Raw genomic sequence first — 15,038 nt, forward strand, 5'->3', positions numbered from 1 at the left:
TTTCTGGTGTTTTACAGTATTTTATGTCCAACCATGAAAATAAATAAATGTCGTTTTTTTTGCTCAGAAAACTTCAAGGGTCAAATAAAACCACTCTCCTCCCCTCCTCTCTCTCTCCTCCCAGATGTGAACGAGTGTGAGGTGTACCGGCTGGACCAGGGGGGCAAGCTGTGTGTGTATGAGTGTGTCAACGTCCCAGGCTCCTACCAATGCTCCTGCCCCAGAGGCTACAAGCTGCTGCCTGATGGAAGGAGCTGTGAAGGTGAGTGACAGGAGGGTAGGATAGTGGGAGGATAGGTGGGGATGGAGGGGATAGAGGGATGGAGGGGGGAAGGGAGGGTAGGAGGGGATGGAGGGACGCGGGCAGAAGAGAGGGTAGAAGGGAATGGAGGGCGGAAGTGGTGCAGGAGAGGATGGAGGGTAGGAGGCGATGGAGGGCGGTAGGGAAGGTAGAAGGTAGAGGTCTTCATGGTTTCAACAGACCCGAAATTCCGAGAACCACCAGGGACCCAAGTGGTGGTCCTGGTCCTAAATTCTGACATTTGTCTTGGATCCGGGTCTGATATAATTGCCTGGTGTCTCTGGTATGTGCAATTAAAATGTATTTACGGACCGACCCGATTGTACCTGTCCTCTGTTAATGTAGTGTTTGTGTGATGAGAGCTGCGCGAGTTTGTTATCTGTGCCAGACAATTGCAACTCAATAAAACGTATAGCTTATATCCAGCTGAAACTGGTTCAGGCTGCCCGCCTCAAGTGCGCCTGCTGCTGAGGAGAGAGAGAGAGCGAGTGAAAGGAGCCTTGGCCTAGGTTACTGTTGATTGCGAAGATGGAGTCCTTTTTCATTGAAGAAAATGTTCAGTTAGAGAAGAAAGAGTATAGTGAAAAGAAGCCGAAAAGGGGAAAGTCCTCGGGGACAAGTTTGAATTTTGTAGTGGACAAAGATGAGAAAAACGTTTACGTGTCTGTGTGCAACTCGCTATTCTGGTTTGATGCAATTTTCAAACTTTCATTTATTTATTTTCGTATTTATTATCAATTGTTTAGTCGTTAATATTATTGTAAATCATGATGGTTATTATGATGATGATGATGATTATTGTAAGTCTATTTAATAATCTAAACCAGTTATTTAAATGGACTATTCAAAAAGTGTTTTGTTTCTTTTTGTTGAGACATTTTCATGGCTAAAGTAAGTTCTAACTGTGTTTTGAACTCCGTATTTAGTTTCAGGTTAAAAGTAGGCCTGTTGTAAAATAAATAGTATTAGCCTTGCTGTCATTTGTTGGGTAGGCCTACAGTAGGAATTGGACTTTGTTGGTAATTAATGTAATGCCGCAATATAATAACATGTTTGTATTTACCTTATAAACAATGGCATGAGTTACTTTTGATATTACCCCTAATAAAGTTAAATAACTTTTGTGAAAGTTTGGTATGGTATGGCTATTATTAGGCTTAGCTACAGCAGGCCTATGAATGCAGTGCGCACTGACACTCCAACTGGCTCCAATGGACTCATCTAGATGCACGCACACGCACACACACACACACACACACACACACACACACACACACACACACACACACACACACACACACACACACACACACACACACACACACACACACACACACACACCACATGTTAATGTTTTTAAATGTAAAGTATTTTGTCTGTAATGTATTTTTCGTTATGTGTTGGACCCCAATAAGACTAGCTGTCGCCATTGCCTTCGGCTCATGGGGATTCTAGTGAATCTAATCTAAAAGCTTGAGAGGAAGAATGTTTTAGGCCTACCAATATCAAATATATTCTGAATGAAAATTCACGAATTAGCATCCTTCTGTACACCTATATCTGTATAGCAGTAGTAGCCTATCTGACAACTAAAAATAAATCCATGTCGATGTCCGGAACATGGCGCCGGAATATCTATATCTTCCTCTCCGTCTCTCTAGGGCTAGGCCTAAGCTTGTCTCCTTTAATATATATATTTTTTATATTAATATCATACAGTGGACGCTTAGGCCTTATGCGTGCAATGCCTTGATGCATGTCGCTCAAATCTCCAACAGCTTAACTGTGAGGTAGACAACTATTGTTTTAGGAAAGTAAAAACCAATAAAACAAAAGACTACTATCGAAATACAGCTAATAGTTTTTTTGTATAGGCAGTTTGTTATAGGCAGTTTTTAAGGACAAATAACTGTGGATCATTTGGCCAATATCGCTTGTTTATTGATGGCGCTGGCAGCGCCGAGTTGAAGGTGTCTTTCTCTCTCTCTTTCTCTCAGGATTTGAATAGGTCAGTCAAATCCCAAACTGGGTCTGTTTTCCACTGTGGTTTTCAGAATGGGTGTGACTGTCATGGGTTTAGTTCAGAACTGGTCTCCATTTAAAAATAAAAATAAATATATATATATCGGGTCGGGTGGGAAAGCCACGGATCCATTTCGGAACGGATCCAGCTTTTTAGACCGGTGAGGACTTCTAGTAGGAGGGGATGGAGGACAATGGCCCATTCATTTCCATGGGTTTTTGGCTGTGGCGCTATGCATGGAGCTGCAGAGCTGGGCTTATAACTACAAAGCTACAGGCAGGGAGTGGGGCTGGGGCTGGGGCTGAAAACGTTAGCTGTCAAATCCGTGTGTCCTTGCTTTCTTGTGCTTTGAGAGGAATTGAGTAAACAATTATGGAGTATAGAGGAAGCAAGGATTTGATGGCTGTGTCTTTCATACCATCTATAGCCTTTTGGACCACATCACTTTTAGGGGAAAAAGTAGCTTATATATTTTTCATTTGTTTAGTTTTCTATCAGAAAAAGGACTTTCAGAAAAAATATTGGTCAAGCTCAGGCACTTAAATCTCTAGGTGCATAATACCATACAGTCATTGCATAGTCCTAACAGGGTGGAAATTTGGAGCCTAAATTAGCCATATATCTGTGGGTGATTGAGATTAAAGGAAACATCCACCCAAAACCACTCATTCCTATAATTTACAATATTTTTTGTCAAGAAATGTTTCATTTTGTCATTATAGCAAAGTTGGTAGCAAGTGGCGAGTGGCGCAGCGATCTGAGGCACTGCATCTCAGCGCTAGAGGTGACACTACAGACCCTGGTTCGATTCCAGGCTGTATCACAACCGGCTGCGGCGCACAATTGGCGTCGTCCGGGTTTGCCTGGGATAGGTCGTCCGGGTTTGCCTGGGATAGGTCGTCCGGGTTTGGTCGTCCAGCGTCGTCCGGGTTTGCCTGGGATAGGTCGTCATTATAAATACGAATTTGTTCTTAACTGACATTCCTAGTTAAATAAAATGTGAAATTGTTGTCGAAATCTATTGCAGCTCAAGTCGACTACAAACCCCACAATGCAATACACTCTCTATGGGCTGACTGGCTAGCAAACGTAGCTACACACAATAATACAAAAGTCAATATCAGCACGTGAAGTAGCTAGTTAGCTGTAGAATCGCCTAAACAAACTGCACTATCAATTTAGGAGTCTACAAGCTCACCATGTTCAACCTGCAGATCGATGTGCCTCACCCTGGACTGAAGAAGCAGACCCTCTGTTAAATTACACATTTCTCAAGGTAGGAATATCGCAAAAAAATATGATCAATGGCTCATTCTCGAGAAGACAACCTCCTACGTTATGACATCGGCCAGTACTGACATTTATGATGTACGTTTTTGCGATCTAAATGTCGTATTCCTAACTTCTAGAGTAGTGAGAATGGCTTTATTGCAATGCTTGAACAGCAATATCTCAGATACACATTGAAACATGAAATTACCCAGGGAATCGATAGAACATCGCGCAGAGATACACAAAAGCAATATACCATTCAAAATGGGTGAATCTTTACTTTAAGCGTGCATAATGGTAAGCACTTGAAGATGATTTTAACTTCTAAATGTATTTTTATATGTTGAAATGTGACACATTTTCTCTATAATTTACGCTAACAGGCTAGAATGTATGAGTGAGACAAACAGACTAGCATCATGAAAAATAGATAAAACCGATTGTTTAGTTTTGTCTAGCTTTGCACCATTGATATTCCAACCAAAAAATTATGGCACTTTCAGAACGTGATGTCATTGTGGGAAGGGTCTGTCTTCTAAATGATAATTACTACAAACTAACAGGGTGGGAAGTGATATCAGGGACACACAGAAAATGTTAAATACAATAATAGAAAATACAATAATAAAAAATACAATAATGAAAAAAACGTTTTGATGAGAGAGATTTTAACTGAGACTATAAAATAATGAAGAAAGATTTGAAATATATTTGAATATTTTATGGCTTGTATTTCTCGTAGAAGTTGATTAATAACACCCGGGGTCTTGGGAACACGGTAAAACACCTACATCCACTGACAAAAGTGTTAAAAATGCATAAAATTCCTTTTCAAGATCTATATTCTTCTGTTTTTAAGGTAAAGGACACGTGACCTTATATTTAAAGCCTTTTGGAATCTACATTTTACACAACATTTCCTGGGAACAGAAAAGGCAGCGCATTGTAGGAGTGACCCAGCTAGACACAGCCTGGGTCCTGGCTCTGTATAATGTGGCTGGTGGTGTTGTGGGGCTTTGCAGTACATTAATAAAGGTGGAATGAGGGAATGGAGGGGGGGGGGGGGTGAAAGACGGATAAAGAGAAGAAGGGAGGGATGAATAAACAAACATGGTTTAGCTATGGAGGATTAATAAAGGTGGAATGAGAGAATGGAGGAGAGAGGCGAGGGAATGGAGGGATGAAGAGAAGGGATAAACAAACATCTTCATGGTTGATTTAGCTTCAGAGGTCTTTGGAAAGGAAGGGCGATGGTGGTGGAGGGAGGTATTGCTCTGCAGTGTATTAGCTTAGCTATGGATGGTATGGATGGTATGGATGGAGACCCTTTGAAAGGAAGAGAGGAGGGAGAGAGCAAAAGAGAAAGAGGAGGCTGGTGGCTGTATGTATTTCTGTGGATGTGTCCAGTGCCCTGTCTTTGGCCTGACCATAGTCTCTACTCCCCAGTCCAGTTTCATCAACTCCCCTGTAGCTTATGAAGCGGTAACCTCTCTGCTGGCCAGTGGAAGAGCAGATGACCTCACTACTTCCCAGCAGAACAGACCATAAGGAATACGTGAGACGAGTCGTTTTGGGGAGACTAAACTGAACAACCAAATAAACAGTCAGTCCCACAGTCCTCTAGTCTAGCCCTCCTGCCCGCCAGCCCAGACGACACTAACCACGAAGCAGGGTGCCAGTCGGACGGGTCAGAGGCTGGACGTCTCAATCTTTATTTCTCTGTTTAATTTATTCTCTCGTTTTCCCTTTCTTTCTCTCTGTCCCAACCCCCCTCTCTCTTTCTCTCTCTCTCACTCCCCCTTGCTCTCTTCTTCCTCTCTTTTGCCCTTTTCTCTCTCTCTCCTTCCCCTCCCTCTCTCTTCCCTCTCCCTCTCTCATCTCTCGCCCTCTCTTTCATCCCTCTCTCATGTTGTCCTCCAGATGTGGATGAGTGTCTGACCCAGCAGCACAACTGCAGTAGAGGAACAACATGTATCAACACAGGAGGAGGGTTCCAGTGTGTGAGCCCGGAGTGTCCCCGATCACACGGCAACATCAGCTACGTCAAGACGTCTCCCTTGTAAGTAGATACAGATAGACACCCCCTGGTGTTTGTGTGTGTATTATTCCTCCCCCAGCAGTAGAATAATTGGTCAGACCCCCAGTATTCCTACTGTAGGCATTCCACCAATTCAGAGGGAGTTGGCGGTGGATACTGTGTGTGTGTGTTTGTGTGTGTTTGTGTGTGTGTGTGTGTGTGTGTGTGTGTGTGTGTGTGTGTGTGTGTGTGTGTGTGTGTGTGTGTGTGTGTGTGTGTGTGTGTGTGTGTGTGTGTGTGTGTGTGTGTGTGTGTGTTATTCTTAATCCTGTGATAGAGCCACTACTCTCAAGAGACAGACAGCTTTCTTCTAATTTCCAATGATAATATTGTCCACTCTGCAGCTAATTGAAGAAGCGTTTTATTTTTGCGCAGTATTAAGTTTCCAATCTAGAGGGATAGCGAGATATACAGTGTATCTTCTGCATACTTATTCAATTGCTATGTTTTAGGGAAACAAATACAGTCACTGCAAGGCGTGTGTCTCATAGGAATGCTCATAAAACCAGACCAGTACGACTTAAACAAAGTATGTTGGTAAAAAAATCTCAAAACAATAAAGTTTCTTCATACAAGATGAATCAGGACTGAAACATTTTGTCTCTTATTTCAAACACTTTGACCAGGGATACTTGACTGAGTTCTAACGGGGAAAGGAATTAATTGTTCTCTGTTTGTAAATGATGGTACCAGATTGTGTGCGTTTGATTCTGTGTGCTGTGTACACATTTGTATGTTCATGTCACTAGAGCCTATTGTTCTCAAAATTACATCAACATCTCCTCTCTTCTCCCCCACAGTCAGTGTGAGAGGAACCCCTGCCCTATGGAGAGTCGTTCCTGTCACCTGGCTCCTAAGACGGTCTCCTTCCACTACCTCTCCCTCCCCTCCAACCTCCAGACCCCGGCTACCCTGTTCCGCATGGCGACTGCCGCCGCCCCCGGCCGCCCCGGCCCCGACAGCCTGCGATTCGGCATCGTTGGGGGCAACAGCCGCGGGATGTTCGTGATGCAAAGGTCGGACCGCCAGACGGGTGAACTGATCCTGGTTCAGGGGTTACGAGGACCGCAGGATATCAGCGTTGATGTGGATATGTCCGAGTATAGTGAGCGCACCTTCCAGGCTAAGCATGTGGCGAAGGTGCATGTTCTTGTGTCGGCCTATGACTTCTGAGGAGGATTTACAGACAGAGGACAGAGGAGCGAGTGAGAGGGACAGAAGGAAGGAGGAGAAAAAAAAGAGCATTGGACAGAGGGATGAGGGAGGGAGAAACGAGTGAGAATGACAGAGGGAGAAGGAGAAGTTAAAAGAAAATGAGAGAGACAGACACAGAATTGTTTGGACTGACATTGACTATAAAGTATATTAGTGAGGATGTAACTGAAATTAATGAATGGTTGATTGAGTGAGTGAGTTAATGAATGTGAGTGAGTAAACATTTGTGAAACAAACTGACAAAGTGGTAATGGAATGGTAATATTATTTTTCTTTCATTCGCTCAGGAGTTGGGCCCTGGGGTTGCCATAGTGACCGGAGGCGGCGCTCATGTATGTGGAATACCATTGGCTAGATCTGTTTAAAGGCCCACTCCTTCATTTACTTAGTTTTCGTTTAAAGCTGATGATCAAAAACGGCTGTAAATGTCACAGAGTAGTCCTTTAAGAGACATGAACCAATGCTTGCGTCCAAAGTGGCACCCTATTCCCTATTAAGTGCACAACTTAATTGTGCACTATGTAGGGAATGGGGTGCCATTTGGGATGCACACCCGGTATAACATGGCTCTGATTTATCTGAATATTTTGTTGCTGTTGTTTATTGTTACATACTCAGTGATTCAATGCAGTGTGCTTTTACAATTTGTATCATTTACACCAGTTTTTTACTGACTTGCTTCTTGATTATAGGACCTAAACACTTGGAACAACTAAGAGTGTTTTTTCCCCATTTTTTTATTTTATTTTTACAATAGAAACAGTAATATTGTACTTGGACATATTTCCACTATGCTCATATTCAGTATGTAATTAAGATATGATGTAATTATTACATGGTAACTACAGTGATTTGGCGGCCTTGCCAATGCAGTGTACAATATATCAGCCATCTAATGTTTTAATAAGTCATTATTATTGCACAACTATTTCTCCATACATGAAATAAAGACAGTTCTACACTACTAGTTTGATCTGATTTGCACCCCATGTCCCTATCCCAAAATACAGCATACAGTGAGGAAGGTCAAGCGATCAGCCCATGTCCCTATCCCAAAATACAGTATACAGTCAGGAAGGTCAAGTGATCAGCCCATGTCCCTATCCCAAAATACAGTGAGGAAGGTAAAGTGATCAGCCCCTATCCCAAAATACAGTGAGGCAGGTCAAGTGATCAGCTCGTGTTCCTATCCCAAAATACAGTATACAGTGAGGAAGGTCAAGTGATCAGCCCATGCCCCTATCCCGAAATACAGTGAGGAAGGTCAAGTGATCAGCCCATGTCCCTATCCCAAAATACAGTATATAGTGAGGAAGATCAAGTGATCAGTGCATGCCCCTATCACAAAATACAGCATACAGTGAGGAAGGTCAAGTGATCAGCCCATGTCCCTATCACAAAATACAGCATACAGTGAGGAAGGTTAAGTGATCAGCCCATGTCCCTATCCCAAAATACAGTATACAGTGAGGAAGGTCAAGTGATCAGCCCATGCCCCTATCCCGAAATACAGTGAGGAAGGTCAAGTGATCAGCCCATGTCCCTATCCCAAAATACAGTGAGGAAGGTCAAGTGATCAGCCCATGTCCCTATCCCAAAATACAGCATACAGTGAGGAAGGTCAAGCGATCAGCCCATGTCCCTATCCCAAAATACAGTATACAGTCAGGAAGGTCAAGTGATCAGCCCATGTCCCTATCCCAAAATACAGTGAGGAAGGTAAAGTGATCAGCCCCTATCCCAAAATACAGTGAGGAAGGTCAAGTGATCAGCTCGTGTTCCTATCCCAAAATACAGTATACAGTGAGGAAGGTCAAGTGATCAGCCCATGCCCCTATCCCGAAATACAGTGAGGAAGGTCAAGTGATCAGCCCATGTCCCTATCCCAAAATACAGTATATAGTGAGGAAGATCAAGTGATCAGTGCATGCCCCTATCACAAAATACAGCATACAGTGAGGAAGGTCAAGTGATCAGCCCATGTCCCTATCACAAAATACAGCATACAGTGAGGAAGGTTAAGTGATCAGCCCATGTCCCTATCCCAAAATACAGTATACAGTGAGGAAGGTCAAGTGATCAGCCCATGCCCCTATCCCGAAATACAGTGAGGAAGGTCAAGTGATCAGCCCATGTCCCTATCCCAAAATACAGTGAGGAAGGTCAAGTGATCAGCCCATGTCCCTATCCCAAAATACAGTATACAGTGAGGAAGGTCAAGTGATCAGTCCATGTCCCTATCCCAAAATACAGTGAGGAAGGTCAAGTGATCAGCCCATGTCCCTATCCCAAAATACAGTATACCGTGAGGAAGGTCAAGTGATCAGTCCATGTCCCTATCCCAAAATACAGTATACAGTGAGGAAGGTCAAGTGATCAGCAATATTATCAGCAATGTTTATAGGTTTAAAATAGAATTGATCAGAAAGAGAGAAAAAAATGTTTATCAGGAAAGTCCATTGGCAGTACAGACCAGAATGCAGGTCAAAGCCTGTACATACTGGACTGTTGATTAGTATTAGAACCAAAGGAATGTCAGGTCAGAGCTTCATTTTGACTGGAGAAATAGCCATCAGGAAATGAAAGATATACCTCAATGTGTTTTTCAATTATATATTTGTCTGAGAGAGGGGGGGGCGTAATGTTCACCACATGTCCTTTCTCTCTCGTCTTTCTTACTCTGTCTTTCGCCACTCCTCCACTCCCATCTTCGCCCGTCCCAGGGATTAAATTGCAATAAAGAAGATCAAAAGAACCGCAAGCTTCCAGGGTGGAGGAATGGAGGGGTGGGGGAGAGAGAAAAGAGATAAACATGCCATATTCGTATATGCACTACACCCCTGACTCAAAATGACAATGCTCTTTAATGGCCAACTCAAGACTTCCTTTTATAATTATTAGTAACACGCCTCCTGCTCTCAGCTTGCTGTCCTCGTTTGAAGCTGTTAGCTTGGACTGTTTGATGATGCACACATGTTTTGTTAAAGTTCAGAGCATGGGGATGTTGCTGGAGACAGTTGGAGAGGAGAGTGCTGACTAGTCTGGGTAACACCTAACTCTCCAAGTCCTCCTGACTTCAGAGTTTGGAATGGCTCTTTGATGTTGTCGGCACAATGCATCGATAATGTACTTTTACTGGTTGTCTCTCTGTGTCTTTCTCACTCAAACACCCACATGCACAGCCACACACAGCCCCCGAGCGCCACCCCCTTCCATTACAACGCTTGGATTTTCAAATACAAACAATGAGAGGTCTCAACCCCAGAGGAAAAAAATCCCATTTGAGAGAACCAATCAAACACGTCACTCTATTTCTGAGTGAATATTGCATTAACAAATAGCCTCCTTTCTAGACCAGTGTGCTCACATCTCTCCCTGCGCTGTGAGTGACGTGTGTCGTGTCAGCCAAGCTAAGTACTGACTGGGCTGGGCTACATAACTAAACCACTACACTAGACTACATAACTGGGCTACATAACTAAACCACTGCACTAAACTGCATAATTGGGCTACATAACTAAACCACCACACTAGACTACATAACTGGGCTACATAACTAAACCACTGCACTAGACTACATAACTGGGCTACATAACTAAACCACTACACTAGACTACATAACTGGGCTACATAACTAAACCACCGCAGTAAACTACATAACTGGGCTACATAACTAAACCACTACACTAGACAACATAACTTGGCTACATAACTAAACCACTGCACTAGACTACATAACTGGGCTACATAACTAAACCACTACACTAGACTACATAACTTAGCTACATAACTAAACCACTACACTAGACTACATAACTGGGCTACATAACTAAACCACTACACTAGACTACATAACTGGGCTACATAACTAAACCACTACACTAGACTACATAACTGGGCTACATAACTAAACCACTACGCTAGACTACATAACTGGGATACATAACTAAACCACTGCACTAGACTACATAACTTAGCTACATAACTAAACCACTACACTAAACTACATAACTGGGCTACATAACTAAACCACTACACTAGACTACATAACTGGGCTACATAACTAAACCACCGCACTAGACTACATAACTGGGCTACATAACTAAACCACTGCACTAGACTACATAACTGGGCTACATAACTAAACCACTACACTAAACTACATAACTGGGCTACATAACTAAACCACTACACTAGACTACATAACTGGGCTACATAACTAAACCACCGCACTAGACTACATAACTGGGCTACATAACTAAACCACTACACTAGACTGCATAACTGGGCTACATAACTAAACCACTACACTAGACTACATAACTGGGCAACATATCTAAACCACCGCACTAAACTACATAACTGGGCTACATAACTAAACCACTACACTAGACTATATAACTGGGTTACATAACTAAGCCACTACACTAGACTATATAACTGGGCTACATAACTAAACCATTACACTAGACTACATAACTGGGCAACATATCTAAACCACTACACTAGACTACATAACTGGGCTACATAACTAAACCACCGCACTAGACTACATAACTGGGCTACGTAACTAAACCACTACACTAAACTACATAACTGGGCTACATAACTAAACCACTACACTAGACTACATAACTGGGCTACATAACTAAACCATTACACTAGACTACATAACTGGGCAACATATCTAAACCACCGCACTAGACTACATAACTGGGTTACATAACTAAGCCACTACACTAGACTATATAACTGGGCAACATACATTTGCCCTAGAAGTAGTGATACATACTCTATGCATTCCTTGGAGTAAAGGCATCAAGGAGAAAGCCAAGCACAGGGGTTTATTACCAAGTTCTGTGTGCTAGCATGTTGTCTGTCACTGTGTCAAAAGAGACACATTAACATTATCAGATTTTAGTGGAAAGCTGGCCAATGTCACATAACACCTGCAGCATTCACATCCTGTATTAATTTTCCCTTTTCACACAAAAGGAAGAAATAATCTCCAACATTCCAAATTCTCCAGATTCCGAAAGCATCGCCCGTCGACCATGTGCTCTCCATCCTCCTGAAACAACAGTAGACACCCTCCTTCCTCACTTTCCTACATAACTAAACCACTACACTAGACTACATAACTGGGCTACATAACTAAACCACCGCACTAGACTACATAACTGGGCTACATAACTAAACCACTGCACTAGACTACATAACTGGGCTACATAACTAAACCACTACACTAAACTACATAACTGGGCTACATAACTAAACCACTACACTAGACTACATAACTGGGCTACATAACTAAACCACCGCACTAGACTACATAACTGGGCTACATAACTAAACCACTACACTAGACTGCATAACTGGGCTACATAACTAAACCACTACACTAGACTACATAACTGGGCAACATATCTAAACCACCGCACTAAACTACATAACTGGGCTACATAACTAAACCACTACACTAGACTATATAACTGGGTTACATAACTAAGCCACTACACTAGACTATATAACTGGGCTACATAACTAAACCATTACACTAGACTACATAACTGGGCAACATATCTAAACCACTACACTAGACTACATAACTGGGCTACATAACTAAACCACCGCACTAGACTACATAACTGGGCTACGTAACTAAACCACTACACTAAACTACATAACTGGGCTACATAACTAAACCACTACACTAGACTACATAACTGGGCTACATAACTAAACCATTACACTAGACTACATAACTGGGCAACATATCTAAACCACCGCACTAGACTACATAACTGGGTTACATAACTAAGCCACTACACTAGACTATATAACTGGGCAACATACATTTGCCCTAGAAGTAGTGATACATACTCTATGCATTCCTTGGAGTAAAGGCATCAAGGAGAAAGCCAAGCACAGGGGTTTATTACCAAGTTCTGTGTGCTAGCATGTTGTCTGTCACTGTGTCAAAAGAGACACATTAACATTATCAGATTTTAGTGGAAAGCTGGCCAATGTCACATAACACCTGCAGCATTCACATCCTGTATTAATTTTCCCTTTTCACACAAAAGGAAGAAATAATCTCCAACATTCCAAATTCTCCAGATTCCGAAAGCATCGCCCGTCGACCATGTGCTCTCCATCCTCCTGAAACAACAGTAGACACCCTCCTTCCTCACTTTCCCCTTTGCTTTTGTACCTATTTCAAAATATTCCTGCAATAACAAAACATAAGGAATTCTATGGAAAACCAGAAAGTCATTCAGAAAGGGAAACAGTAGAGCCTTTCTTTCCCCCGGTACGTGAGTCCCTTTATGAAAACAGAGAAAAGCAGTGAGAGTTTTGTCAGTGGGCTATTTCAGAATGAAAAGACATAGAGGAGGCATTTTGTTCTGGTTATATTTATTATGCAGGAAAGGGGGAGGTCGGCGGTGGATAGTTTTTCATGTGGGATAAATGTCTGGAGTTAGTCCAACAGTGGATGAGAAGAGAGGAGAGAGGATAATGAGGATCTGTGTGATTGTTTTGTCTCCAGGTAGAACTCCCTACAGTCTCTCTTTCTTTCTTCCTCTCTCTCTCTCTCTCTCTCCCTCCCTCTATCTCAAAACCTCCAACATAGCAGGAACTGAGCTAACGCACAACCCCAGCCAGCATCAGAGAAACAAATGTGACATTGGGACCTCAAAGAAACAGGCCTCATGATCTAGGATCAGGTCCCCCCTGTTCATGTAATCGTATTCATTAGGATCTAAAATGCAAAACTGATTCTAGATCAGCACTTATTCACAAAGCGTTTCAGAGTATATGGGCCCTGGGCTCCCATAGAGATAGATAGAGGACTCTAGTGCCCAAAAGTACATTTTAGTATGGGAAGTGCCATTAAGGCTTTTCACCATTTTGAAGTAGTCAACTGGGTCGGACTTCCTATGGGTTTGGGAAGGATCACATAATTCCATCCAGGTCATCAGGAGGGATCAGCCAATTAATTATACTCGTGAGCAAACATTCCATAACTGCAGGTGTCAGTAAATCGCCAAACTTGGCGCTGTACCTATTCAAACAACACACTCCAGGTGGCAGTATGCACCCTTTGTTTGTTTACCAAGTCATAGAAGCAGCAGAAGAAGATAATTGACTACTTCAAAATGGAAATGGCCTCAATGGCCCTGCCCATGCTCTCAAATTCGCCATTATGGGACAGATATAGGGCGGCAGATAGCCTAGCAGTTAGAGTGTTGGACCAGTAACTAAAAAGTTGCTGGTTTGAATACCCAAGCTGACAAGGTGAAAAATCTGTTGATGTGCCCTTGAGCAAGGCACTTAACCCTAATTTGCTCCAGGGGTCGCTTACTACTATGGCTGACCCTGTAAAACAACACATTTCACTGCACCTACCTGGTGTATGTGAAAATAAAGCTTTAAATTTTTTTTTTTAAACAATGTTGTGTCCTCTAACTATCTCTATGGTCGGTCGGTACCAATTCACTGCCTGCCCCTCCTTCCTCCATGGCCCTAAGTAACCCTTCGATGTTAGCAGCGATGGAAGCAATATGGTGGAAGATCCACCTCTACATTGCATACTTCCTCAATACCCTTTAGATCTGCAAACTTCTAGGGCCATGAGGGAGGGGGAGAGAACGGCTTGGGACAGGCTGTGTCACTCACCTCGTTAAAGGCTTGTTGTTCCCCTGTTTGTGTCAACACAAGGATCTGGTTGGCTTTACTAAGCGGTTTCATAACCCAATAGTAGTACAAAGCCCCTGGACTGGAGCAATCAGGTTTCTAACACTGTGTAATTTAGTCTACTTTCACTTGATCCCTTTGAAGAAAGAAAGAGTTCTTTAAAAACTTTACTGAAAAACAAGCTTTCATTGAGACATGACACATATGTGCATGGGGTTGTTGTAGATTTCACATGACGTGGCCAATAGATAATGTGGTAAAGAATGCAACTAACAGCCTATTGAAGGCTCTTTTCCCTCTGTGGAACAGATTGGATTCATTCACGCAAGTCAGGAACACTTGGTAGGGAACATGTTGATTCTCTATAGTAGGCCCTATACCCATTCATTTATCTACTGAAATTTCAAGAACTGCAGCTAATAATCACTTTGAAAATACAAGATTCAAAGTGC

General features: G+C 42.6%; 1 protein-coding gene across 1 annotated transcript in view; it reads left to right on the plus strand.

Annotated features, from left to right (window-relative positions):
• LOC120030011 (fibulin-7) overlaps positions 1-7,843 on the plus strand; it is a 33,421-nt gene extending 25,578 nt beyond the window's left edge. Inside the window, exons 6-8 of the mRNA XM_038975326.1 lie at positions 125-262; positions 5,517-5,655; positions 6,474-7,843. Of these exons, the coding sequence (XP_038831254.1) occupies positions 125-262; positions 5,517-5,655; positions 6,474-6,846 (650 nt within the window). The 3' untranslated portion in view covers positions 6,847-7,843. The remainder of the gene's footprint in view (positions 1-124; positions 263-5,516; positions 5,656-6,473) is intronic.
• The last annotated feature ends 7,195 nt before the right edge of the window (positions 7,844-15,038 follow it).

Source organism: Salvelinus namaycush, chromosome 35 (assembly GCF_016432855.1).
Source record: "Salvelinus namaycush isolate Seneca chromosome 35, SaNama_1.0, whole genome shotgun sequence".
NCBI lineage: Eukaryota > Metazoa > Chordata > Actinopteri > Salmoniformes > Salmonidae > Salvelinus > Salvelinus namaycush.